General features: G+C 38.0%; 1 protein-coding gene across 5 annotated transcripts in view; it reads left to right on the forward strand.

Moving 5' to 3' along the window:
- wdfy3 (WD repeat and FYVE domain containing 3) overlaps nt 1-24,736 on the forward strand; it is an 82,499-nt gene that overhangs the window by 14,175 nt on the left and 43,588 nt on the right. For 4 of the 5 annotated variants that reach the window (XM_059550352.1, XM_059550349.1, XM_059550351.1 and 1 more), the window contains exons 2-15: nt 2,851-3,061; nt 4,944-5,067; nt 6,183-6,292; nt 10,841-11,002; nt 11,089-11,281; nt 11,628-11,814; nt 12,374-12,540; nt 15,857-16,324; nt 16,575-16,673; nt 17,700-17,893; nt 19,014-19,471; nt 20,582-20,665; nt 22,515-22,686; nt 24,153-24,367. In XM_059550352.1, coding sequence (XP_059406335.1) covers nt 2,882-3,061; nt 4,944-5,067; nt 6,183-6,292; nt 10,841-11,002; nt 11,089-11,281; nt 11,628-11,814; nt 12,374-12,540; nt 15,857-16,324; nt 16,575-16,673; nt 17,700-17,893; nt 19,014-19,471; nt 20,582-20,665; nt 22,515-22,686; nt 24,153-24,367 — 2,813 coding nt within the window. In that variant the 5' untranslated portion in view covers nt 2,851-2,881. The remainder of the gene's footprint in view (nt 1-2,850; nt 3,062-4,943; nt 5,068-6,182; nt 6,293-10,840; nt 11,003-11,088; nt 11,282-11,627; nt 11,815-12,373; nt 12,541-15,856; nt 16,325-16,574; nt 16,674-17,699; nt 17,894-19,013; nt 19,472-20,581; nt 20,666-22,514; nt 22,687-24,152; nt 24,368-24,736) is intronic. The other variant, XM_059550354.1, reaches the window with a different exon arrangement.

A 24,736-nucleotide genomic window follows, 5' to 3' on the forward strand; every position in this document is an offset into this window, starting at 1 on the left:
TTAGTTAGATGGATGCAATCACCGTTGCTTTTGGCCGTCTCATGTTTTCCGTCTTTAATCGTTGCTGACTTTCTTAGTGGCTGAAGCTGTCTGCAGTCTGTTCCTGTCTAAGAATCTGCTTCAGCTCACAGATGTTGGGTTTTTTGCTGAGGGCATTGCTGAAACATTCATATTTTTATAACAGCACTGCACTGGCTCAAGCAAATCTCTGTCAGACGTGGGTCCTACTTTACCTATGTGTTCACCAGCTTGAGCAGATGATGTAAAGGTCTTTTGTGGTTAAAAGCTTTATTGTTTACCCCAAAGTTTGTAACCATTACCCAGTTGGATCTGATCATGATCCCAGTGTTTGGAACAAAGCAAGGCATGGGAAGACAACCATTTGTTCACACTCTTTCCCCAGGAAGCACTGTTTGTTCACGGGAAATCAAATCAAATCAAATCAAATAAATGCAAAAAGACAAATAAATTATTTTTCTTCTTATTATTATTAATATATTTCCCTGAAAGTAATTAGTTGGTACAGTTTTTATGAAAAATACCAGTCCATGGGCCTCCTGTGTGACCGTATTCTTTATTTTTTTTGACAAATTTGTTTAGAATTTCCTGACTTTTGACTTTCACAGTTTGTGTTGATGGATTGACAACTCATGCTCTTTCACGTTAAACATGAAGTTTGCAACTGTTTTGGCTTGTGCAGTCAGTTTTATGTTGTATTTCCTTACTCTTTTCATTTTTCCCTCTTCAATTGTGTATATATATATATATATATATATATATATATATATATATATATATATATATATATATATATATATATATTACAGCTTTTATTTTTATTTATTTGCAAATTTGATACTATTTATAATGGATATGATTTAGTCAGTGTGCATCTTCAGATGATGAATCAGATAAAGGTCTGAATTGCAGAATATGTATTAGGCCTATCCTATGGGTATTAAAACAAAAATTCTAGATCTGGAGTGTGTTGATGATGTGTCTGAAGCATGAAACTAGGTTAGTGTGTACTGTTACTTTGAAGACATTAGGGGATTTTCAGACTGTTGTAAAGGACTCATTGGTTATTCAGTGTAGCAACACTTTTCCCATGCAAGGAAGTCAAAGAAGTTTAGGATTTTGCTTTAAAAAAAGAAGCTAATTTGCATTAGCCAGATAGCAAGAATTCACTGGCTTCAGTTTACAGGTTTGTTGGTGCCTTCAGTCACCAAATATACAAAAAATTATAGTTTAGCTCTGGGTGACATGGCCATACTATCACAATATTTTTTTGTCATATCATAAATATTATTTATCACAATAATATTTGCTTAATGCTTTTCATTTGTTTGTTAGACCTTGAGAATAAATCTAACTTGTCACTATTAAGTTCCAAAGAGTAAGCTACATTTTATTTTCTGGATTCAGTGTTTAAAAGAAATGTATGATCAGAAATCATGTCTGCATGTTTGAATGCATGTCCTGCAGTATTTCTGTATCTGCAGTAGGGCTGTCAAAATTGCTCAAAAATGATGTTCGAATATTCCCTCTAAAAAAAACACGAATATTCGAACTATTCCAACATCTGGTGGCGAATGTTGTCAATGACGCGCATTACGTCAATAACAGGACAAAATAATACAAAGAGACATAACTACTTGTATAGATAGTCTATTTAAGTTTAAACATATTTGACAACGTATTACCTACACAAAAACAAGGAAATCAACTAATGGCCAAGACTGCAGACCTCACGCTCTCTCACCCTCTCTGCGCATAACGGTTTAAATGAACAAACAAATTTTTCAGTGCTGATCAAGAGTTTTGTGCAAGCAATTTAAGGTCGCGAATTCTGTCCCAAATATAGCAGGCTTCATTCAGTGATTGAAACAAATATTATTAATATTAATTAAAGTTTTACAGCATATAGAACTGGCATTGAATGCTCCGAGCGAGCTGTGCTGTGGAAACATGGAACTTTTCCTTGACATGAAACGATAAATAATCAAACCTCGGATCCATTGCTTGACAGAACTCCCCGAAGCGTACCCCATCCACGACACTGATCGGTCTCATGTCCTTACAAATGAACGAAATTAATTTATCCGTTATGGCCTCTTGTCGTGTTGCAGACAAAGAGCTTGTGGCGGGCGATGCAAAGTAACGTTAAGTGTCAAGACGTGACTGTTTAGCTGGAGTTCCACACATTATGCCATGCTCATTTGGGTGCACATTTTTGAGATGTGACCTCATGGTTGAATGGTATGCTAACTGTATCTTGAATAGCTTGCATACAACTTTATCTCGCGGGTCAACAATTTTACCTCGCTTTCTCTGCTGCGGTCGAGTTGGGCTCTGCACTTGCTGGCATCTTCCATGAAGACGCGTCAACTTTCAGCAGTGATGCTGTGCCAGACAGTGCGACTCCTGTGACCTGTCCCTGAACCCTCAGGCGCACTAGCGCGCCCACTCGCAAAGCAGACAGCCACGCCTCTACTACCGCTGCCGTTTTTTCCACATTTTTTTTATTCGAATATTAATTTTCACCTTCAAAATTCGTTTTTTAAAAACTATTCGAATATATATTCGAATTTAGAATATTCGTTGACAGCCCTAATCTGCAGCAGAATCCTCACTACAGGGTTTAAGACAGAAGCAGTTCACTGCAAAAAAAATAAATAAACAGGCTAAATTTGATCCGCAATTTGAAGCTAGCATATCACATCACATTAGAAGTGGACTTTCACAATCCACAATCAATTTCCCTGACATCTCGCTATATCTTTCCCCTCCCCACCCTCCCCTTTTCATTTCCTCCATTTCACAAAACCTCTCTTTTGTCTGCTCTGTCAGGGCTGGCTTTGGCCTCAAGAAGCCTCTGAAAATGAATATGGTGAAGAGGATCATGGGGAGGCCGCGGCAGGACGAGTGCAGCCCACAGGACAACGCGCTGGGACTCATGCACCTGCGTCGTCTCTTCTCCGAGCTCTGCCACCCACCGCGCCACATGACACAAAAAGAGCAGGAGGAGAAGCTCTACATGATGCTGCCTGTTTTCAACCGGGTGAGAGTGAGATGACCGCTTACATAAAGAGACAGCATCATCATAGTCTGATGTGCATTAGGATAATGCAATTTATTTTAAGCAGAGGTAGACAGAAAGTAGAGAGACTTCTGAACAGGACAGCCTCACAAGTCAAAATGCTTTAACAGAGAAGACAAATATAGTAGACATTTTATTGCACTGATAACACTAAAACAACCCTGGTGGCTTTGTGTTTTCTCTCTCTCTCTCTCTCTCTTTGTTAGGTTTTTTTTTTATTTTATTTTTTTATAAGAGGTTGGAGGTTAGAGGATAATTAGTGACGGGACCACAACAGCAGGATCTCTTTCTACTGACTCAGCTGTGGCAGTAGTTCAGATTTCTGCTTGCCTTGCAAATATTTTTACTAGCCCTGCCATAAAAAACAATTATAAATTTTGTTTTTAGAAGCACTTTTTTTTTTTAATAAGAATCAGAATTTTTTTTACATACAGCTTTTGGGCTACCAGTTGGGCTTTTTTATTTTTTGTTTTAATAAATGGGATACTTTTGCATTTGGGATACAGATGCATTTAATTGATCAAAATGTACAGTAAAGATTGTACATTGTTACAAAATGTTAAATTTCAAACTTTGAACTTTCTATTCATCAAAGAATCCTAATAAACTGTATCACAGTTTTCCTGAAAATATTAAGTAGCACAGCTGTTTTCAACATTTTCATAAAATGTTTCTTGAGGACCGAATCTACATATTAGAATGATTTCTGAAGGGTCATGTGACACTGAAGTTTGGAGTAATGGCTGCTGAAAATCCAGCTTTGCCATTTACAGAATTATTTTTTTTTAAATATATAAAACAATTATTATAACTGTAATCATATTTCACTATAAATCTATTTTTTTACTGTATTTTTGATATTGCTCACCATTAAAATTGCCACTGAAGCTGGAATGGCATTGAACACAACCAAACAGACAATCAATATTTTTGATCTAATAAATGCAGCCTTGATGTGCATAAGAGACTTCTTTCTGAAACATTAAAATAATTTTACTGACCCTAAACTTACAGTAGTGTATATATATATATAGTCAGTACATTTCATATTGGTAGAATGCAAGGACCTTAAAACATTATCTTCTTTTACAGACAAATCACTATATTCTTCTAATAATACAAATAATAAACCCCTTCTTCAAGCCAAATTGTGTACACTATACTTACTGTGAACTTAAACAATGAGAAGAAGAGAACCAGCAGTTCCAAGTGCCTCATTTACAGAGGCTAAGTGGTCGTTATGACATCAAGTGACTCTCGTAGGCTGGAGAAGAGCATGATGGTGCTAATCATCCAGCATTGATTATACAGAAACACTGCATATGTCCTCAGCAACAGCTCATCATTGTGCATGAAAGAGCGCTGACCTGCTGCAGCCTGTGTGCTTTTGGAGAGCACTTGTAGAAGTGGGATGAAACAGCCTCTCTGTTTACAATGCTGTCATATTTGATGCATGTGAAACGCTGCGTATAAGCATTAACACCGCAGTATGTCTCTCTTGATTTAGATTTCCTCAAACAGCAAGAGGCCTGACAGTCTAGATTTGAACATGATGGTCTTGCGCCTCTTATAAATGTTTGTGGTTAGTATACTAATTTAACTGGATATTCTGACAGCGAGACAGATGCTGAAGGGCAGTTTTGTGAATGTCTTATCAGTGCTGCTACGAAAGCTAAAGAACTCTATAAACTGAGCATACTGCTCTTCAGATGTCAAGGGAGTGACTTTTGATTAAACCTCAGCTTTAACTCAACAGGTCCCCGTCTTTGTAGAGGGAAAAAAGGTCTACATGAAAAGAAGGTTGTTTGAGCTCTGTAAAAGGTGTTTTTTGTGTGTGAGACAGGTGTTTGGGAACGCTCCGCCAAACACGATGAATGAGAAGTTTTCAGACCTGCTGCAGTTCACCACTCAAGTGTCCAGGCTGATGGTGACTGAGATCAGACGGAGAGCGTCCAATAAATCAACAGGTACTTCAAATGACTCGAACGTCCTGGGTATTCTATTAACACACAAGTATGTATTACACAGACCTGGTCCAATCTAATTAAACTCAAAAAGTCTGAAAAAATGTGTTAGCGTGTTAAATTAAAAGTCATTACAGAATCAAGACAGCATTATTTTATTTGATAAAAATAATTACTTTTATTTGCTAAACTTTGTTTGCTGTTTTTATTTTCTGGCTACTTTCTGAAATGTAATGCCTACTTTTTTTCAATACAACAATTCCTGATAGATTAAAGAAATTCTCTCCTATTTTACCTCTCATTTTAATGTCTTAATTTACTTTAAAATTGGCCCATTACATAGGTAAAAAACTATATTAAAAGTGATTTAATATAATTTGTGTCCTCTATTTATTAATACGTTTATATAGACATAACAGTGTTAATCTTGAAGAAGTTTATACCTGCTTTACACCTATGTGTTCTTGCTTTTATTACCGAGGGACACTCAATCTGGGCTTTATGGTCTCTCAGTTACTCTGCTGTCCGCACACTGTGTGTTGGCAGCTTATCTTGGCACATGATGTACAGTAATGTTTATTTTTGGTGATGTAATCTACCGTGACAGCATATGCTGCATAGATCCACAAACACCACTTTGAGCATCTCATGATACAAGGAGTAAGTGCTTAAGCATTTTGGCAGCTTTTTTTAAACCATCTATTATGTTTTAACACTTGTTTTCGAACTATATTCATAATACTTATACAATGAAAAGCATGGTGTATAATGTTAATAATATTCTGTATGTGAGATTTATTGTACTTTATTAACAATGGGTTTCAAAATGTCATTATATGATTGCATTTCCATTGGAGCAGAAAATAACATTCTCCTGAGTAAATCTTATTCTTTGTGAATTCACTGGGGGGGTCAACATATTGCATCTCAAAATGAGGCAGCCATGGATGAATGGGAAACGAAACTGCCTGCATGTCATCACCTCTAATTGACTCAGCGTCCTTCCCCAGATGAGGCCAGTCACACACAAGCTGACGTGTGAAAATGGATTTGATCCACATGCACAGACTGTTTAACGCGTCAGTGATTCTGTTTGTGTGTGTGTGCTCCTCCCACAGAGGCGGCCAGCAGAGCCATTGTCCAGTTTCTGGAGGTAAATCAGAGCGAGGAGGCCAGCCGGGGCTGGATGCTCCTGACCACCATCAACCTGCTGGCTTCCTCAGGACAGGTCTGTGTGTTTACTGTGCAGCAGATGAAACGATCGCAAGAAGCATTTACAAATAAAAACGAGGTGTAGAAAAATATATGACACAAATACAAGGATGTTTTTTTTGTTTTATACAAACTCTTTATGCTCACCCAGACTGCAGTTATTTGATAAAAAATACTGTACAAACTTTAATATTGAAAAATCTTGGTACAATTTAAAGGATAGTTCACCCAGAAATGAAAATTCTGTCATTAATTATTCACCCTCATGTCTTTCCAAATCCATAAGACCTTTGTTCATGTTCGGAACACAAATCAAGATGTTTTTGATGAAATCCGAGAGCTTTCTGACCCTGCAAGAATTGTTGAATACAATTGTTGTTTTTGCTTTCTTTGCTCACAAAAAGTATTCTTGTGGATTTATATAATTAAGGTTGAACCACTGATGTCACATGGACTATTTTAACAATGTGTTTACTACCTTTCTGGGTCTTGAATGTGGTAGTTGCGTTGCTGTCTATGCAGGGTTAGAAAGTGCTCCGATTTCATCAAAAATATCTTAATTTGTGTTCCAAAGATGAATGAAGGTCATAAGGGTGAACAATTAAGGACAGAGTTTTCATTTTTGAGTGAACTAACCCTTTAAAGTAACTGTTTATCATTCACCTACCAAAATTTGAAAATGTAATTGTCCCTTGGCATGTCAGTACCTATGCAAAATATACTTAGAAACTGGAACCAGCCATGCTAGGTTTGCCTTTGAGCACACTATCAGCAGCTTGCATAAATCTAGAAACAGCAGGTGTAATTTGTTGAGGGTGTGCTTGGTTCACCTTGTCTCGAGTTGCACAGGCCTCAGTTATCAGAGAGAGAGACACTGCCTTCTTCTAGATAAAAAAAACTGGAGAACTGCGTGGTGGCTGGAAGGATTAGTATGGTGACTTTAGTACGTGTTGGATTTGACCAAGAGCAGGAGAAAGGGGGAATATTCCTCATTCTATAGTGAAAGATGGCTTCTCCAACAATGGTTGCAGACCTGACGTCTCAACTTCCAGCTTGAGGATGGTGTCACAGAGGACCTGTTTCTCAGGCTATTAATTGCTCAAACCTGCACAGCTTGAGGCCATGTCAAGGGTCACTTTATGAAGCCCCGTTTGAAGTGAAAGATGTGGTCAGCTACATACCACATAAATGATCTCCAATTCCTAGTTTTTTTTTGTAGCCCTGAAGCACTTCCTCTCATGGATTGGATGAGGAAAGACGGATTCCACTATCATCCAGAGCTCTTTGAAGTCAGTCAGCGAGAATAGAGGTGCAGATTTCCCATCCAGGGGAGGTCATTATGTCAGTGCCCAAATTGTTTGTAATAAATTATAGCACATTGGAAGAGCCAATGTAAATGTTATGCATCACAATGAGAATCTAATGTATCTCATGAAATCTATTTGTTAGTAGCTGGTGCTGGACATCATTTTTCTAAATCTTTTGCAGTACATTATGGGGCCTACAGTAAAGCCATGCCATGCACTGTAGTAGTAAATGGTTTCCAGGTATATATGGATTTATATATGTTAGAAGGGCATGGTTACATCATGGGCATTATTAAAGGGCTGTCTGTGGATGTCACATAGTCATGTGTTGTATTGACTGAAATACTTTTCCTAGAAGAATAAAAGCTATTCAAGTTCTGTCTCGTATGTAAAGTGCTGTGGCAGTACTATGGTACAGCAATGAACATGACATTCACATGGTTCTCCATAGTAATTCAAAGAATTAAATTTTTAAAAATGTAATTAATTCCTTTGATGGAAATAACTCCAGACGTCAGTAACATGATCCTTCAGAAATCATTCTAATATGCATATTCTTATCAATGTTGTTTTGTGAAGACAGCCTTTCAGGATTCAATGAATCGAAAGTTCAAAAGAATATAAATATTGTTGTACTTGCGGGATCCTTGCTGACCCGAACGTTTTAATAGAAGTGTGTTTGCTATTATAATTAGCCCTTTTTAATGGTCATGTCTCCTTGTTATTTTGTATGGTTATTTTCCTGCAGTGCAAGTTGTTTATGCGTTGGCCTGGTTTAATAAAGTAGGATCTCATTAATTGGCTGAAGTTTAGCCAGCACTCTCAAATCTCTCTCAAGTCTGTTGTTAGCTCTACTTTTATTTTGGTTCATATAATCCTTAAGGATAATTTACCTCCATAACACACTGAAAAGAACTTGTGCACATAAAGATGGAGTGCAGAAGTGTGGCCTAATAAGTGCCCTTTCTCTTACTCACACACACACACACACACACACACACACTGCCTATTTTTACATTTCCTACTCCTTTCTGCTTTACTGTGAATATATAATGAAAACACTTTCTGATAAAATCTCCATGCTACACTACACACAAAACACATTTCCACCACCTAAATGCAGAACTTTTGAAATGCGGAAACAGTGATATGGCACAATTTAGAGCTTGTCATAATACAGATGATGAGCTTGAATTAATTGGATATGCACCATTATCTTTTCAGGCAGGAGGCTCTAGTTTTGAGAAGTGAAACAAGTTTTTGAGAGGTGAAATATGTTTGTATTCTAAGCTGTGAGTTGCAGACAAAAACTGGTGCTCTTGGCAACACCCTCCGCCCCTCGGATACAACAAAGGACTTTTCTTTTCTCTCTGTAAGGACGCCCTTCATGCTCTACATTCCCAATGCACCCTCAATTCACCCTCATGAACGCCGTCAAATCTTCCTCTTCATTGAGGACTGTGAGAAGTCCTACTGCTTATTCGCTTTTCCATTGGTGTTTTTCTGTCAGACACTATCGTTTAGTGTCATGTACACTCAACCCTAGACCACATTGTCCGCTAGCGTCTCTTTATTGTTGAGGTTATCTACCACAGAGAGAGCTATTTCAAGGTTTGACCGTCTGCCATAACGGGGGGCTTTATGGAGTCCAACTGGTTCAATTTCTCTCACACATGGACCTTTTGCCTGAGAGGCTTTATGAGTGGAACTGTTCTTAATTTGTATGTAAAAGACAATTAATGTTGCTAAATAGTGGATTTTTTTGTGCATTTAGTGTGTTTACTGGAATGAAACTGCAGAAGTGATTAATCTTCTGTTTTCCCTTTCTCATTCTCATGAAAGCATTGAATGTGACTGCTGTAATGCATCCTCCATTAAGTTTTGGCACTGCTGGGACTCTTTGGCCTTGTCTTAAGACCTGTTCCCACCAAGAACGATTCCTATATTGATAACTGCACTTGTTTAAAATTGTTGGGGTCAGCAATTTATTTATTTTTTACAAGATTAATACTTTTATCCAGCAAGGATGTGATTAAATCGATCAAAAGTGACCAATACCTTTATAATGTTCCAAAAAATGTATATATTAAATAATGATTTTTTTTTTTTAGCTTTTCATTCTTTCTGAAAAAAATTATAATTTCAATAAAAATATTAAGCAGCAGAACTTTTTTTCAACAATGATGAGAAGACATTTTTGGTGAGCATTTATTTTGTGACCGTTTCTGACCCTTTGTGAGTAGACAAGTTTTTATGTGAAATCCTGTGCACACTGCTGCAGACTGGACCTGCAGTGAAAAAAGTGCTTTCGCTGTGCATGTGTGAGTGTTTATGTGTGAGAAAGAGAGAATTATTGGCTGGATTGAGCTGAATCCTACCACTTGCTGACTTGCTTTATAAGCGGCTGATGGGATTTTATCCTCTCATCAGTGCTTCATTGGCACCGGCAGCAGGATCCTGCTCTGATTAGTGTCAGGCGAGACTGCAGCAGGTGATATGGCAGTGAAAAGTGAAGCTCTGACCCACCTGCAGCATTTCGTTTCAGTCACGTCCACCTGAGCCCCTTTAGTGCACAGTGATGACATCACTGATCTGCCATATATGCTTATCAGGGTTTCACAAAGGCCCTTAGACCCAGACTGTGCAACGAGATGCACTGCACACATCATGTAAGTTTAGGTTTACTGTATATCTTCTAGTCTTTTTTTCTCAGTACACATAGTTTATTGGATTTAGACAATAAAGGTTGTAATTAAGTATTAGCATTACTTTTCAGTTTATTTTTAAATATGTCTTCTATTTAAAATTAAAATGGATATTAATAAAGAAAGCCATTAAATTTCACAATATTGCTGTTTTTACTGTAGTTTGGATTAAGCAAATGCAGCTTTAGTGAGACTTCTTTTAAAAATGTAAAAAATCTTATAGACCCCAAACTTTTGAACGGGAGTGTATAATCATTTGTAGTAACAGAAAATAGGTTATGCAAGTAAGAGTTGTTCAAGTTTACACCTCAAACTTGAGTTTATAACTGTTATAATCCTCATTTTACCATTCAGTTAGCGATCTAATGATGATTATGAGGTTTTAAAGACGGTGTTTCATAGGATTGCTATTTATACCAAAGTGACTCATCTATCTGTTAACAGAATTGTAGAATATTAAACAGGTTGCCAGTTATTCATATTCAGATACATAAAAAAACATGCTCTGCTCATTAGCTGAATTTGAATCCTTTCCTTTCTTTGTTTCTACAGAAAACAGTGGACTGTATGACCACCATGTCGGTGCCCTCCACACTGGTGAAGTGTCTATATTTGTTTTTTGACCTGCCCCATATGCCCGAGGTTCCTGCTGCCACCCAGACTGAGCTTCCCCTGGCGGACCGCAGAGCTCTTCTACAGAAAGTCTTTGTCCAGGTCTCTCTGTCTTTAGGAACAGTGTTTTCTCCACAAACATCCACAAAGTATACATATTGAGACCAACTGTGACTTTTTCTTCTCAGATCCTTGTGAAGCTGTGCAGCTACATGTCTCCAGCAGAAGAGCTGGCCCAGAAGGATGATCTACAGCTGCTCTTCAGTGCCATCACCTCCTGGTGTCCCCCCCACAACCTTCCCTGGAGGAAGAGCGCCGGGGAAGTGCTTACCACCATCTCCCGATATGGGCTCAGCGTTAACGTCGTCAAGTACATCCACGGTAAGTTGTGGTGATGATTTGACTTCTTTCACTGTGGTTCTTTGCCGTTACTGTGCATGGATGCATAATACTGACAATGTTTTGCTGCTGGCGTCTTATGAACCCTAGTAACATTTAAACCATACGTAACTGCTTACTGTCACTCACTGTTGTGCTTTTAGCATTTTAAGAGGTCAGTGTCTGGTGTTTGCAGACACTTTTGCCAAGAATTGCTCTGCAATGATCAAATCTTGGCCCCTTAAGATGGATTTAAGTCCTTTAAAGTATGAAGGCCTTTTTTTTTTTTTTTTGGTTTACTGCAACAACAAAAAAAAAAGACAATATTTGTTCTGGCTCTCTCTTGCAGAGAAAGAATGCTTGTCAACGTGCATCCAGAACATGCAGCAGTCAGATGACCTCTCTCCTCTGGAGATTGTGGAGATGTTTGCTGGGCTCTCCTGTTTTTTGAAGGATTCAAGTGATGTCTCCCAGACACTCCTGGATGACTTCCGCATGTGTCAGGGCTACACCTTTCTCATAGATCTTATGATCAGGTGACTTGATTTTTTTATGATTTATTGCATAAATCTTCAGCATTTTATATTTGAAGGATAATGTGTGGTTAGGAAGAGGGTTACTTTGCAGTAATGATCAGCGGAAAGTACATTTTCAAACTTGCTACATTGCTCATTTCTAAATAAATCAATATTTAATGCTCTTGCACTCTACGTTCAAAAATTTGGAATGATAGTGATCCTTTAGAAAGCATTCTTATATGCTGAGTTGGTGCTCAAGTAACATTTCGTATTATTTTTCGTATTATTATCAAATGAAAACAGTTGTGCTGATTAATATTTTTAAGGAAACAGACTCTTTTGAATTAAAAACAAAACAACAAAATTTGGTCAGTTGAGTGTGATCTTGCGTAATATAATTTCTTAAAAAATTTAGTTATTTTATTAAATTGCGTGTATGTTTTCTTAAAGTGTTAGCTTAAAGGGATAGTTCTCCCCCAAAAATGAATAATTTAAAGGCACTGAGAGGCAGTGTAGTTATTTTAAATTCTGATATGATTGAGTAGTGATATTCTCTGTTATATTTGCTGTATTTTAGGTTGGAGCAGGCCAAAGAGGATGAATCCAAAGATGCTCTAAAGGACCTGGTCAACCTGGTGACCGCTCTGACCACATATGGTGTCAGCGAGCTGAAGCCAGCTGGTCTCACCACCGGAGCACCCTTCCTGCTTCCAGGCTTTGTGGTTCCACAGCCTTCTGGGAAAGGTCAGCCTTCATAAATTGACATGCATCTTGACTCTTAACTTGTGTCACAGCACAGCTGGTTGTGAAAGCTGGTGATGTGAAATTCCGGGGTATGTTAAACTTTGGCCAGGAAACATGGAAATTGGGATTCAGATGACAAGTTTGCAATGCAGATGCTTTAGTGGCTTGCATTACTAAAATACTTTACAGATTTAGCGTGCGTCTATACTTGCAGTCATTTTGCATTTTTGCATTCACTGGAATTCTTTTCTTGCTTCCAAACAAAGAAATTCAAATGACTCTTTAAATTATTTTATTTTCATTTATTCATTCAAAAAATATGTCAATGATACTTAAATCTTTTTGAGAGCTCTCAGGACAAATTAACCTAGCTGTAATCAATGGCTGTCTAAACCTTTGAGTGAGATTATTAGTTTTCTTCCTCGTAGCGTTTTCAATTATTAACCCCCTCATCTGTGTCTGCTGCCGCCTCCCTTCATCAGCTAGATTACTCTTTTAGTCACACAAGGAGAAAAAGGGCCTGCGGTTTCTGAGGGAGAATTAAAACATTAGTGTTCACTGGCTGTAAATGGCATTAATTGGTCGGAAGGAGGCAAACGGCAGACACCTACTGTGTAATCTGGTTAGGTTATTTGTTTGGCTTGTCTTATGCCTCGCCAAGAGACATTAAATGCTGTAATTAAAATAATGGCGGCAGATTATATTGTTTATGCACCCAGTCACATCATTTCCTACTTTGTAGTGTCATTTTCACTCAACCAGCAATAGCTCTCTCTGAAGTGGAAGTTCATAAAGGTTGAATGCGCAAGAATGTGTTTTTAAGGATTGCAAGGTTGAAGGACTGGCTTGTCTCGCTCTATGATCATGTGGTGGTTGGGTTTTCATAGTTATTATTGCATACAGTATGTTTTTCTTGAAGCCTAGCTGTATAGCTTAATTACTTTTCAGAAAGACCCAATGGAGAAATAAACACCAGTAATCAAGTTTATGTTCAGACATTGGTGGCTGTTCAGCAATGTTGTAGTCGAGACCAGCTCGTTTGAATCTGAATCAAGATACCAGTAGAAGGTTGAGTCCGTGTCAAGACTGAGTCCACATACTTCCAAGTCCATGACAAGACCAAGACCATGAGCCTTGAGTCTGATTCTAAGAACACTTTTTCATGGTTATAGTCTTAATCTTCTAGTTGAAGTCCAACACCATATTATTACAGTCTTGGTCGTCAAGTCAGAGTTTAAGACCATCATATATTCATGGTCTTGGGTACTGGTTTGTTAACTGTATGACTTTCAATATGTTATTTGCCTTGCAGCTGACATGGTTTTAATAAATAAATAGAAATATCATAATCTCGGTCTTGTTACAGACTTATGTTTTGAATTCAACCCTCTTCTGGGCTCTGACTTTAATGAGCTGGTCTTAATTATGGCAGTGCTGTTCATTTATAAGTATTATGTGACTAGCTGTATGTGTTATTGATTTCTTTTTAACAACTGAATTATTTGCAAGTCATGTCATGAATATACAGTGGGTACGGAAAGTATTCAGACCCCCTTAAATTTTTCACTCTTTGTTATATTGCAGTCATTTGCTAAAATCATTTAAGTAAATTTTTTTCCTCACCCCATATTGACAGAAAAACACAAAATTGTTGAATTTTTTGCATTTTTATTAAAAAGGAAAAACTGAAATATCACATGGTCCTAAGTATTCAGACCCTTTGCTCAGTGTTTAGTAGAAGCACCCTTTTGATGTAATACAGCCATGAGTCTTTTTGAAAAAGATGCAACAAGTTTTTCACTCCTGGATTTGGGGATCCTCTGCCATTCCTCCTTGCAGATCCTCTCCAGTTCTGTCAGGTTGGATGGTAAATGTTGGTGGACAGCCATTTTAAGGTCTCTCTTGAGATGCTCAGTTGGGTTTAAGTCAGGGCTCTGGCTGGGCCATTCAAGAACAGTCACGGAGTTGTTGTGAAGCCACTCCTTCGTTATTTTAGCTGTGTGCTTAGTCTGAGCTCCTGAGCACTCTGGAGAAGGTCTTCATCCAGGATATGGCCGCATTCATTTTTTCCTCAAATTGCAACCAGTCGTCCTGTCCCTGCAGCTGAAAAACACCCCAACAGCATGATGCTGCCACCACCATGCTTCACTGTTGGGACTGTTTTGGACAGGTGATGAGCAGTGCCTGGTTTTCTCCACACATACCGCTTAGAAATAAGGCCAAAAAGTTCTATCTTGGTCCAATCAGACCAGAGAATCCTTCAGGTATTTTTTATCTTTCATGTGTCTTGCACTGAGGAGAGGCTTCCGTTGAGCCACTCTGCCACAAAGCCCTGACTGGTGGAGGGCTGCAGTGATGGTTGACCTTCTAAAAATTTCTCCCATCTCCCGACTGCATCTCTGGAACTCAGCCACAGTCTTTGGGTTCTTCTTTACCTCTCTCACCAAGGCTCCTCTCCCCCGATAGCTCAGTTTGGCCAGACGCCCAGCTCTACTAAGGGTTCTGGTCATCTCAAACGTCTTCCATTTAAGGATTATGGAGGCCACGGTGCTCTTAGGAACCTTAAGTGCAGCAGAAACCTTGCCCAGATCTGTGCCTTGCCACAATTCTGTCTCTGAGCTCTTTAGGCAGTTCCTTTGACCTCATGATTCTCATTTGCTCTGACATGCACTGTGAGCTGTAAGGTCTTATATAGACAGGTGTGTGGCTTTCCTAATCAAGTCCAATCAGTATAATCAAACACAGCTGGACTCATATGAAGGTGTAGAACTATCTCAAGGATGATCAGAAGAAATGGACAGCACCTGAGTTAAATATATGAGTGTCACAGCAAAGGGTCTGAATACTTAGGACCATGTGATATTTCAGTTCTTCTTTTTTAATAAATCTGCAAAAATGTGTGTTTTTCTGTCAATAAGGGGTGCTGTGTGTACATTGAGGAAAAAAAAAATTACTCAAATGATTTAAGCAAATGGCTGCAATATAACAAAGAGTGAAAAATTTAAGGCGGTCTGAATACTTTTTGTACCTACTGTACACGTCTGCATTCAGGTTAAGTGGAAATGAAAATGTGTGAGATTTTGTTTTACTACCTAGAGTCCACCAAAGGTCACTGGAGTTTCAAGAGTCTAGACGGTGGTGCTAAATGAATAGTTGAGCCAAAAATGAAGATGCTTTTGTTATTTACTCACCATCATGTACCAAACCTGTATGAATGAATGACTTTTGTGGAACACAACAGGAGCCATTTTTAATAATTTATTGTTTATTTTATGTCCATTATTGCTCAAGATTCAATATCTTTTTTTTTTTTCAGGCCACACAGTCAGAAACATCCAGGCTTTCTCTGTGCTTCAGAATACCTTCTTGAAGGCCAAGAGTGGTCAATTAGCACGTATGATCCTTGAAGCCATTGCCAACATATACGCTGCCGACTATGCCAACTATTTCATCTTAGAGGCACAGCATACGCTGTCGCAGTTTGCAGAGCGAGTAGCAAAGCTACCGGAGGTGCAGTCCAAGTACTTTGAGCTACTGGAGTTTGTTGTCTTCGGGCTTAATTACATACCATGCAAAGAGCTTTTTAGCGTTAGCGTGCTGTTAAAGTCCAACACTTCTTACGGATGCAGCATCACAGCCACTCGCACTCTTCTCAAGCTCGGCCGCCACCACCCTGTCTTCAGTGATGTCTTCCGTGAAGTTGGACTCCTGGAAGTGTTAGTTAACCTGCTCCACAAATATGCAGCACTGTTGAAAGACCCAACGCAAGCACATGGCGAGCAGGGTAAATCTTTTGTGAACTAAAATTAAATTATATTTAATAGTTTTGAGTATTTTGAGAATTTGAATATTTTTTTTTTATGTAGTGTTTATTAATATTTTGAATTAGCTTGTATTTTAGTTTTTCAAGTTTTAGAAACTTAATCATGTGCTTTCGTCTTTTTTAATTCGCTTTTTAAATATCTATTTTTATTCATATAAACATTTTTGATACTAGTTATAATTTCAATGACTTCTCCCCTCACTGTGGTCAGGTGATGCCAAGAACAATGTGGCTGAAGAGCAAAAACAGCTTGCCTGGCTTGTCATGGAGACACTCACGGTCCTCTTGCAAGGCTCAAACACCAATGCAGGTAAATGTATGCATGTTAAATTGACATTGTAATATGAAGGTTTGGAGAAGGGAAAGAGGTTAGGAAAGGGCCACAGGCCGGGACACAAACTCTGATAACCCGAAGTGTTATAACACCACATGTCAGAATGCTGCCCAGAAGGCTCTGAGTTTTGCTGGGTTTTGAAAGAGGAAATGGTACGCAGTAGTTTTGGTCTCACCGTCTCTTCCTCTTAAGTTGCCTTTATTAATAATCAGGGCCTCATGGAAATTTTTTAACCTTTTTAAATCAAAAGTATTCTAAAGATAATAACAGTGATATAATTTCCATTTAAAATGGTGTATTTTGGCAAGGCAGAAATAGATGTCCCTTTTCCTTTAAAATAGTACTTAGGCTTTAGTTACATCATAGCTGTAAACCATCAATATTTTTTTTTATTTTGTCAGAAAAGAAAGACTACATTTTAAATCTGTAAGACCTGCTAAAGGCAATTTTTTTTTATTTAACAGTATGCTAATATATAGATAGTCTCAAAGCTAATATACAGACACAATGGTCCCTTTCCAGTGCACCCCTTAGACATTCATTATAATCGTGTTATTTTACTGCCATTTTACCTTTGTTTTCAAGCACTCAGGGACAAGTCAGAATTCATTTTCATGCTCTCAGGGCCGGCAGTAGTCTCACTCTCTGTTCTGAGTCAGGTCTATGGCTGGGAAGCGCTTTTAACTTCAGCTCTGTAATCATTTCTCTTCTATATCATGGCTGTTGATGGTTTCAGAATGCTTTCATAGATGCACTCATGCTTTATTTATTGTTAGCCAGTCAGAATGGTTTTGTTGCAGAAAATGAGCGAGTAGTTCCAAATATAGAATTGACACTGAGGTGATCAGTCATTTCTAAATCTCACTATGGTCTTGTTGTGTCAAATATTTACATAAACAATACATTACATATCTTGCCAAGCTATAAAGTTGAAACTGAAGTTGTTTTCAAGCTTATACGACACCGAGATTAATTTTTAATGAGAAAATCTGAATCTCTCAGGATTGTTCCGTGAGTTTGGCGGAGCCCGGTGTGTGCACAACATTGTGAAGTACCGTCAGTGTCGTGAGCACGCTCTGATGATCATTCAACAGCTAGTGCTGTCGCCTTCTGGAGATGATGACATGGGTACTCTGCTCGGCCTAATGCACTCCGCACCTTCAACAGAACTACAGCTCAAAACTGACATTCTGCGGGTGAGGCATATTTATACTGTGTGAAGAAAATAAATGACACATTCAGCCAAGTTGTTACAGTTGTAGGTGGCAATGGAGTAAATTTGGAAAATAGTAAATGTCCACATTTTGAAATTAATGCCTCAATATTTTATTGGTCAAAATTGTTAAAGATTTTGGTGCACTTCTATTATATGTAATATAATAAATTAATATATCGTATTATATAATATATTAGCAGCCATTAGGCTGTGTGTCCACCAGACTGTTTTTCCTGAGGCTAAGATATTTTTTCCAATTGTTTTGAATGGGAGCACCATGCATCAAAACACCAGCAGTGTGACAAGGTGCTAAGAATCTAATGTTCAAATTTGGGTAAAGCGCAGCACTCATCATTGTAACTTTTTAGATTAAGACAATCTGAGATGCGAGCATCTATCATCGGATCTTCAGGATGGAATGAGAGGTAGAGTTGAGTTGCATCAGCATAGCAGTGATATAAAAAGCTATGTTTCTGAATAACATAACCAAGTGATGCCATGTAGACAGAGAAGAGGATTGGTTCAAGAACTGAGCCCTGAGGCACCCCAGTAGTTAGATGTTGTGACTTGTACACCCTAACCTCTCTTACCTTGAAGTTACCTTGAAGAACTTATAGGAGAGGTAAGACTCAAACCACTGGAGTTCGGTTCCTGGGATGCCTGATCACTATGAGTGAACAACAATGGAGGAGAAGCTAATATTGCTTGGCTCCCAGTATTAATCCCAAATGGGATTCCCAGACTATTACGAATATTGATATGAAAAATAATGGTTGCAACATTACTTCTGCGGATATTCCTCATCATAGCAACCAAAGTGTTTCAATTGAAAAAAATGCTGGCCATAGAAGTGCCCTTAAGCGCTCATAGCTAGGTGTTTTTAATAGGCTAAAAACTCTTTGGTGGACACACAGCCTCACTCCAGTCTTCAGTTTTGCATAATTCTTTAGAAAACTTATAAAAAATGTTTAATTAAATTCAAATCTTATTTAACCCAAACTTTTGAATTAATTAATTAAAGCATCTTTGTTAGACAGTTGACTTCCATCCTTATGATTTCATCCTGAATTTGCCTAAAATTCTTTGTTCTTTCTCATTAGGCTTTGTTAGCAGTGCTGCGCGAGAGCCACCGTACACGCACCGTCTTTCGCAAGGTGGGAGGCTTTGTGTACGTGACCTCACTGTTGGTTGCCATGGAGCGTTCTCTCTGTTCTCCTCCTGTCAGCGGCTGGGAGAAGGTCAACCAGAACAAAATCTTTGAACTACTACACACCGTATTCTGCACTCTAACAGCAGCCATGCGTTACGAACCTGCCAACTCACACTTCTTTCGCACTGAGATCCAGTATGAGAAGTTGGCCGATGCTGTGCGACTTTTGGGATGTTTTTCTGATGCTAAGAAAGTTGGTCCAGCAACCGTCTTCCCCTCAAATGCCCAACCATTCCAGCGGTTACTGGAGGATGAGATCATACCAGCAGAAAATGTGTGTCCCACACTCAAGCACTGCAGCAAGCTGTTCATCTACCTGTACAAGGTGGCCACCGACTCTTTTGACAGGTGTGGATAAATGGAAGTGGTCTATGCTTAATGAATAATGTGGATCAATGTGTTTTTCTAAGTGATATTAGTAAGATGGCTGAAAAAAGAAAATGAAATCCCGCTTTCAATTAAGGAGGCAGTTTACTTTTAAGTAATTTTAAGAGAACATTAGTAAGGATGGGCTAAGGATGGGAAAAGTTACTTTTAAAGTCGAGTACTCTTTGCAATGAAAATAAAAATTCTAATAAAAATGAGCATCTGACATGTCTATACATTTTATATTTTGATTAATTCACAAACATATCACTAATGACAGTTTCATAAAAAACTTTAACAAGCTATCATATGTCTTAAAAAAATAAATGAGCGCAATGGTTTAAAACAGTCCACAACTACTTTTTTTTTTAATTAAAAGGAACAAGCTAAAAAAGCTAAATGTTTGAGCTCACCCAGGGCTTACATAGAAAGCAATTTTAAATTTAGACTACCGCCATTAGGGAAATTAACGTAAAAATGTCTATTCTTATTTTTTACATTTTTCAACCAATCTGGTGGTATTCATGATTCTTACAAGAACAACATTTCCTTTCAAAATGTAAACATGTATCTAGAATGCCACCCTAAATATTCATTTGTAACAGTTAGGGATTCAGCGTTTTCTATGGCAGGCAAAGTCACAAAGGAAAATCGGTTTGTGTAGTTTGAGGTGCAGAATGAGCACTCGACCAGTTGACTTTTCATGCCCATCCCTGATTAGCTGAGAGTGTAGTTTAGATGCGTCATTCTCATTAGTCATGACCTTCAGAAGCTGCAAATGGCTTCACATGCTATCTGAGTGTAGCTGTGCTTTGGGCTTCTGTTTGTGTTAGATTTGCATGATCTGTAGATCGTCTGAGTTCATGTGCTGTGCCCTGAGCTGTATATTCAACAGGAACTAAATGCCTTCCTCTCTTGCTCTTTCTTATTTCTTTGTCTTTTGTAACCTCTGGCATTGCCTGGCTGCACACGCGGGGGTTGTGTGGTATGGACCTGCTGTTTGTGTGTATGGTTGTGTGATTGTCTGGTCTGTCTTCATGTTGATTGTTTGGTCGTGACTCTGCGTGTCTGTTTGTGGTTGAATCGTTGTAGTCGTGCCGAGCAGGTGCCCCCCTGCTTGACTCATGAGACCTCGCTGCCCTCTCCTTGGGGCACGCCAGCAATCGCCAGGAAGAGGTACTGCTTTCTGCCACCTCTTCCTTTTCTCCCTTTGTCTTTTCCTTTTTTCTTTTTCTGTTCTGTGCTTGTGGAGTGATCAGACCTTTTTTCTCTAGTCTGTTTCAATTCCTCTTCCTCCTTTTGTTCACTTTTCTCTCACACCTTTGCTTACTGTTGGAATGTGCAATTATATTGGTACTATATTGGTTTTCTCTGTCATTTTTAGTAATAGGTTATTTATCATATTGATCAATATTGTGCATAAATACACCACCGTTCAAAAGTTTGGGTGTCTTATGCTAACCAAGGATGCATTTATTTATCAGTAATACACTCAACACAGAAATAATGCGAACTATATTATTTACATTATTTTGAAATGTACAATTTTTATGTATTTCAAAACTATTTCAAAATTTAATTTATTCCTATGATGGCAAAGCTGGCATTACGCCAGTCTTCAGTGTCACATGATCCTTATATATAGGATTATAATTATTTTTAAATAATTGTAATATACTAGTTTGGTGCTCAAAAAACATTTATTATTTATTAGTTCTAAGATTTTGTGGAAACTGTGATACATTTTCACCCAGATTCTCTGTTGAATAGAAAGTCCAATAGAACAGAATTCACTTGAAATAATTTACTTTTTTTAATGATGTGAAAGTCTCTACTGAATAAATGTACTTATTCCTTTAGAAAAATTCTTACCCCAAACTTTTGAATTGTTGTGTAAACCTAAAAATATTATATATTGAATTGTGCATGTATAATTTCCCTTATTTTTTTAATTTCTGTTACCTTTAACAGCTTAAAACCCTTACTTGAAGTTAATCTTTAAAAACACTAACAATTTAATATTACTGTAAGGGTTAAATGTAATATTTAGCTGCTCTGAAAATGAATATCTATTTTTTTCATGTTGTACATTATAATGTTTTGCTGACTACAGTAATGTATTATTAATTTATGTAGACTAAAAACTGTTTAGAAATTTAGAATTATATATTCATCTGAATTGATGTCACTAGGAATTTTCAAAAATAACATACAGGTTTAGAACTATACCTATGAGATATTTCGTTCAGTTCCTACAATATGATAACTTGAAAAGTAAAAAAAAAAAAAAAAGCTATCTCTTCTGTGTAAGTCAGATTTTTTTTATTTTTCCTAACAAGTCCCAACAAGCAACAGGAAATTTAGTTAAATGTAGTGTATATATTTACTTTAGCCCTGCCCACTCAGAAATGGCATTGGTTCAAAATAGCGGTATGTTAAACATCAAATATGTTCTGATTGGGTGTAATTATGCTATGCACCTCTACATTTATGTTTTCCGTGTGAATAGACAAATTGCTGGTGGTAGGAAACTTACTGTTTAGCATACTGTTATTCATCTCCTCCCTCTGATCAAAGTGATCACCGTCTGCAACTTTTGCAACCTCTCACTGTTCTTCTACTTAATCATCTCCTTTGACTATACTTTCATCTTTTTCTGCACCATTTCATCTGCCGTGTTGAGCTTCTTTGCTTACCTGTAAAGCTTTGCAGCTGCAAAAATTTGTTGTGTAGACAGCTCTTTTCAGTCCTTTTGCTTTTCAAGCTCTCTGTGGGGAGTTTTGATTCATAATTAACCTTATATCAAAGTTGATATTTTATTTCAAAATTTCATTTCGGTGCTGTATTTAAGAGTAAGCACTGAACAATCCTTCTTTAAAAAATCTCTCTAAGCTTTTGCAGCCTATTAGCTTTTATCAGGATAAAACTGCCAAGCCAAAATGTATAAGTGAATTACACTTTCCAGACACTGACACTAAGTGATGCTCTAAGAAGACCCATTAAGCAATCTTTTCTTTTCCAATAGACATGGCTATCATAGCTCATCCAACTCTGCTCCTGGTAAAGTCCTAACGGACCTAAAGCTGCACTTGGGAAATCCGTCCCAGCACTCTTCAGACCCTGTAGTCATCCACCCTGGAGCAGTGCTGGCAATGCTGGACCTCCTACCCTCCGTTTCGTCTGACACACAGCCTGAGGTATGAGCTGCTTGTAGACATTGGCTCAATCTCAAAATTTAGTGAACTGACACCATGTTTGGTGTCTACAAAGACATCAGCCCACATGGGAATGCCTAATGCAAAACTCTGGTGTTGATATGTAGCTAGGAGAGAATGTGTTGCTGTTCAAAAGTTATAAATATATATGTGTGTGTGTGTGTGTAGAGAGAGTTGTGGGATTAAATCAATATGCAATTAGATATAATTTATTTGTATTTATTTTAATTAAATTGTTTAAAGACTTGTTCACACATCTTCAATTTAAATATATGTTACCATCATATTTATTTTTCACCTACAGTCAGATGTCAAAGTCAAGGATTTTATGAGAACGAATGCATTATATTTTGTGTGAAACTTAAAGACATGATCTTATTTAAGGGCTATCAACAGTATTCTTGTTTTGTTGTTTGCCTCGATCACCAAAGAAATGATTACCACAATTTACAGTAGGCTGCTCCCTGGAGAGTTACAGAGAGCAACTGGAGAGTTAATGCCAGAGTTAATGGAAAATGCCAACGAAGAAACTCACAAAGAATAGTCGCAGTATCAGCAGTGAAAGTAGAAGAGTGCTGGAGTTTCGGCATTAACTTTCGGTTTGCCCCGCCACTCACTTGAAGATGTTCAGGCAAAAGGAAACACCCATAATACGCAGCAATCATCCTTAATTGCAGAAATGTGGCAAAACATCTCTGGAGAGAACCTCAGATTATTAAATTCAAAATTGCTTTCTATATTTGGATCAACATAGGCTACATTTGTGAATGCACATTTTCTTCAGTGTTGCGCGTCAAGTAATGCTTCTGTGCACATTTTACAGACAGCAACTTGCAATCGCAAGCAATAGCATCAGGTGTTTTATTAAGAGTGAGTAGAATTATTAATTTATTTCAATGAATGAGTTCATAAAATGTAGACTATAATATTATAAATATGGTCGGTTTGTATTGGTGATATGCGTGTGGCCTGTGAGACTTGAACTTGAACCATAGTGTGGCCCAGTGGGAAAAAAGGTTGAGAACCACTGTTTTAAGTACCGTATTTTCCGGACTATAAGTCACACTTTTTTTCATAGTATGGCTGGTCCTGCGACTTATAGTCAGGTGCGACTTATTTATCAAAATTAATTTGACATGAATCGAGTGAAATGAACCAAGAGAAAACATTACCATCTACAGCTGCGAGAGGGCGCTAAATAAATGCGACTTATAGTCCAGTGCGACTTATATATGTTTTTTCCCTCGTCATGACATATTTTTGGACTGATGCGACTTATAGTCCGAAAAATACGGTACTTGTTTTCAGAATGACTAGTAATAACATCTTATGTTTGACTTGTGCCACTGCAATGTAAATGTGAAATTTCAGAATATTAGTGTTTATCTGAGCTGAGTGTTCAACTGTAAGTGTCCTACAGCTCACTTTAGCCTCGCTCTGCTCCTCAGCATGCTCTGGACCTGCAGCTGGCGGTTGCTAACATCCTGCAGCTGCTAGTGCATTCAGAGAGGAACCAGCAGATCCTGTGTGAGGCAGGTCTGCACTCACGTTTGCTTCAGCGCTGTAGTTGCGCTTTGGGAGATGAAGATCACCCACTTCACCCACCTCTGCAGAGGATGTTTGAGCGACTGGCCTCCCAGGCCCTAGAGCCGATGGTGCTAAGGTGAGTCCAGTTTGCTCCAAAAATGTTTAGAGAGAGACTGGAAAATATATTATTATATTCAATTATATTATATAATATTATGAGGACAGAGAGGGCCTCCTTGCTGGTAATGTACAACATACTGTATACATTACAGTACATATCAGAGGGCCAGCTTTTTGTCCATTACATCTCAAAGCCTCAGCGATATTTATTGAAGTGATTAATATTAATGAATAACACCTTAACGGAACATGTTTCTACTCCCAACCTTCTATTGATTGGTCTCCCACATGTGAGCTCTTTTGAACTGCTTTTTGTTTATACAAAGACCAGATGAGTCAGTTAAAATCTGTTTTGCTCGTGGGGCTCCTGTATGTTTCAGTCTTT

This window comes from Carassius carassius, chromosome 5 (assembly GCF_963082965.1).
Source record: "Carassius carassius chromosome 5, fCarCar2.1, whole genome shotgun sequence".
Taxonomy (NCBI): domain Eukaryota; kingdom Metazoa; phylum Chordata; class Actinopteri; order Cypriniformes; family Cyprinidae; genus Carassius; species Carassius carassius.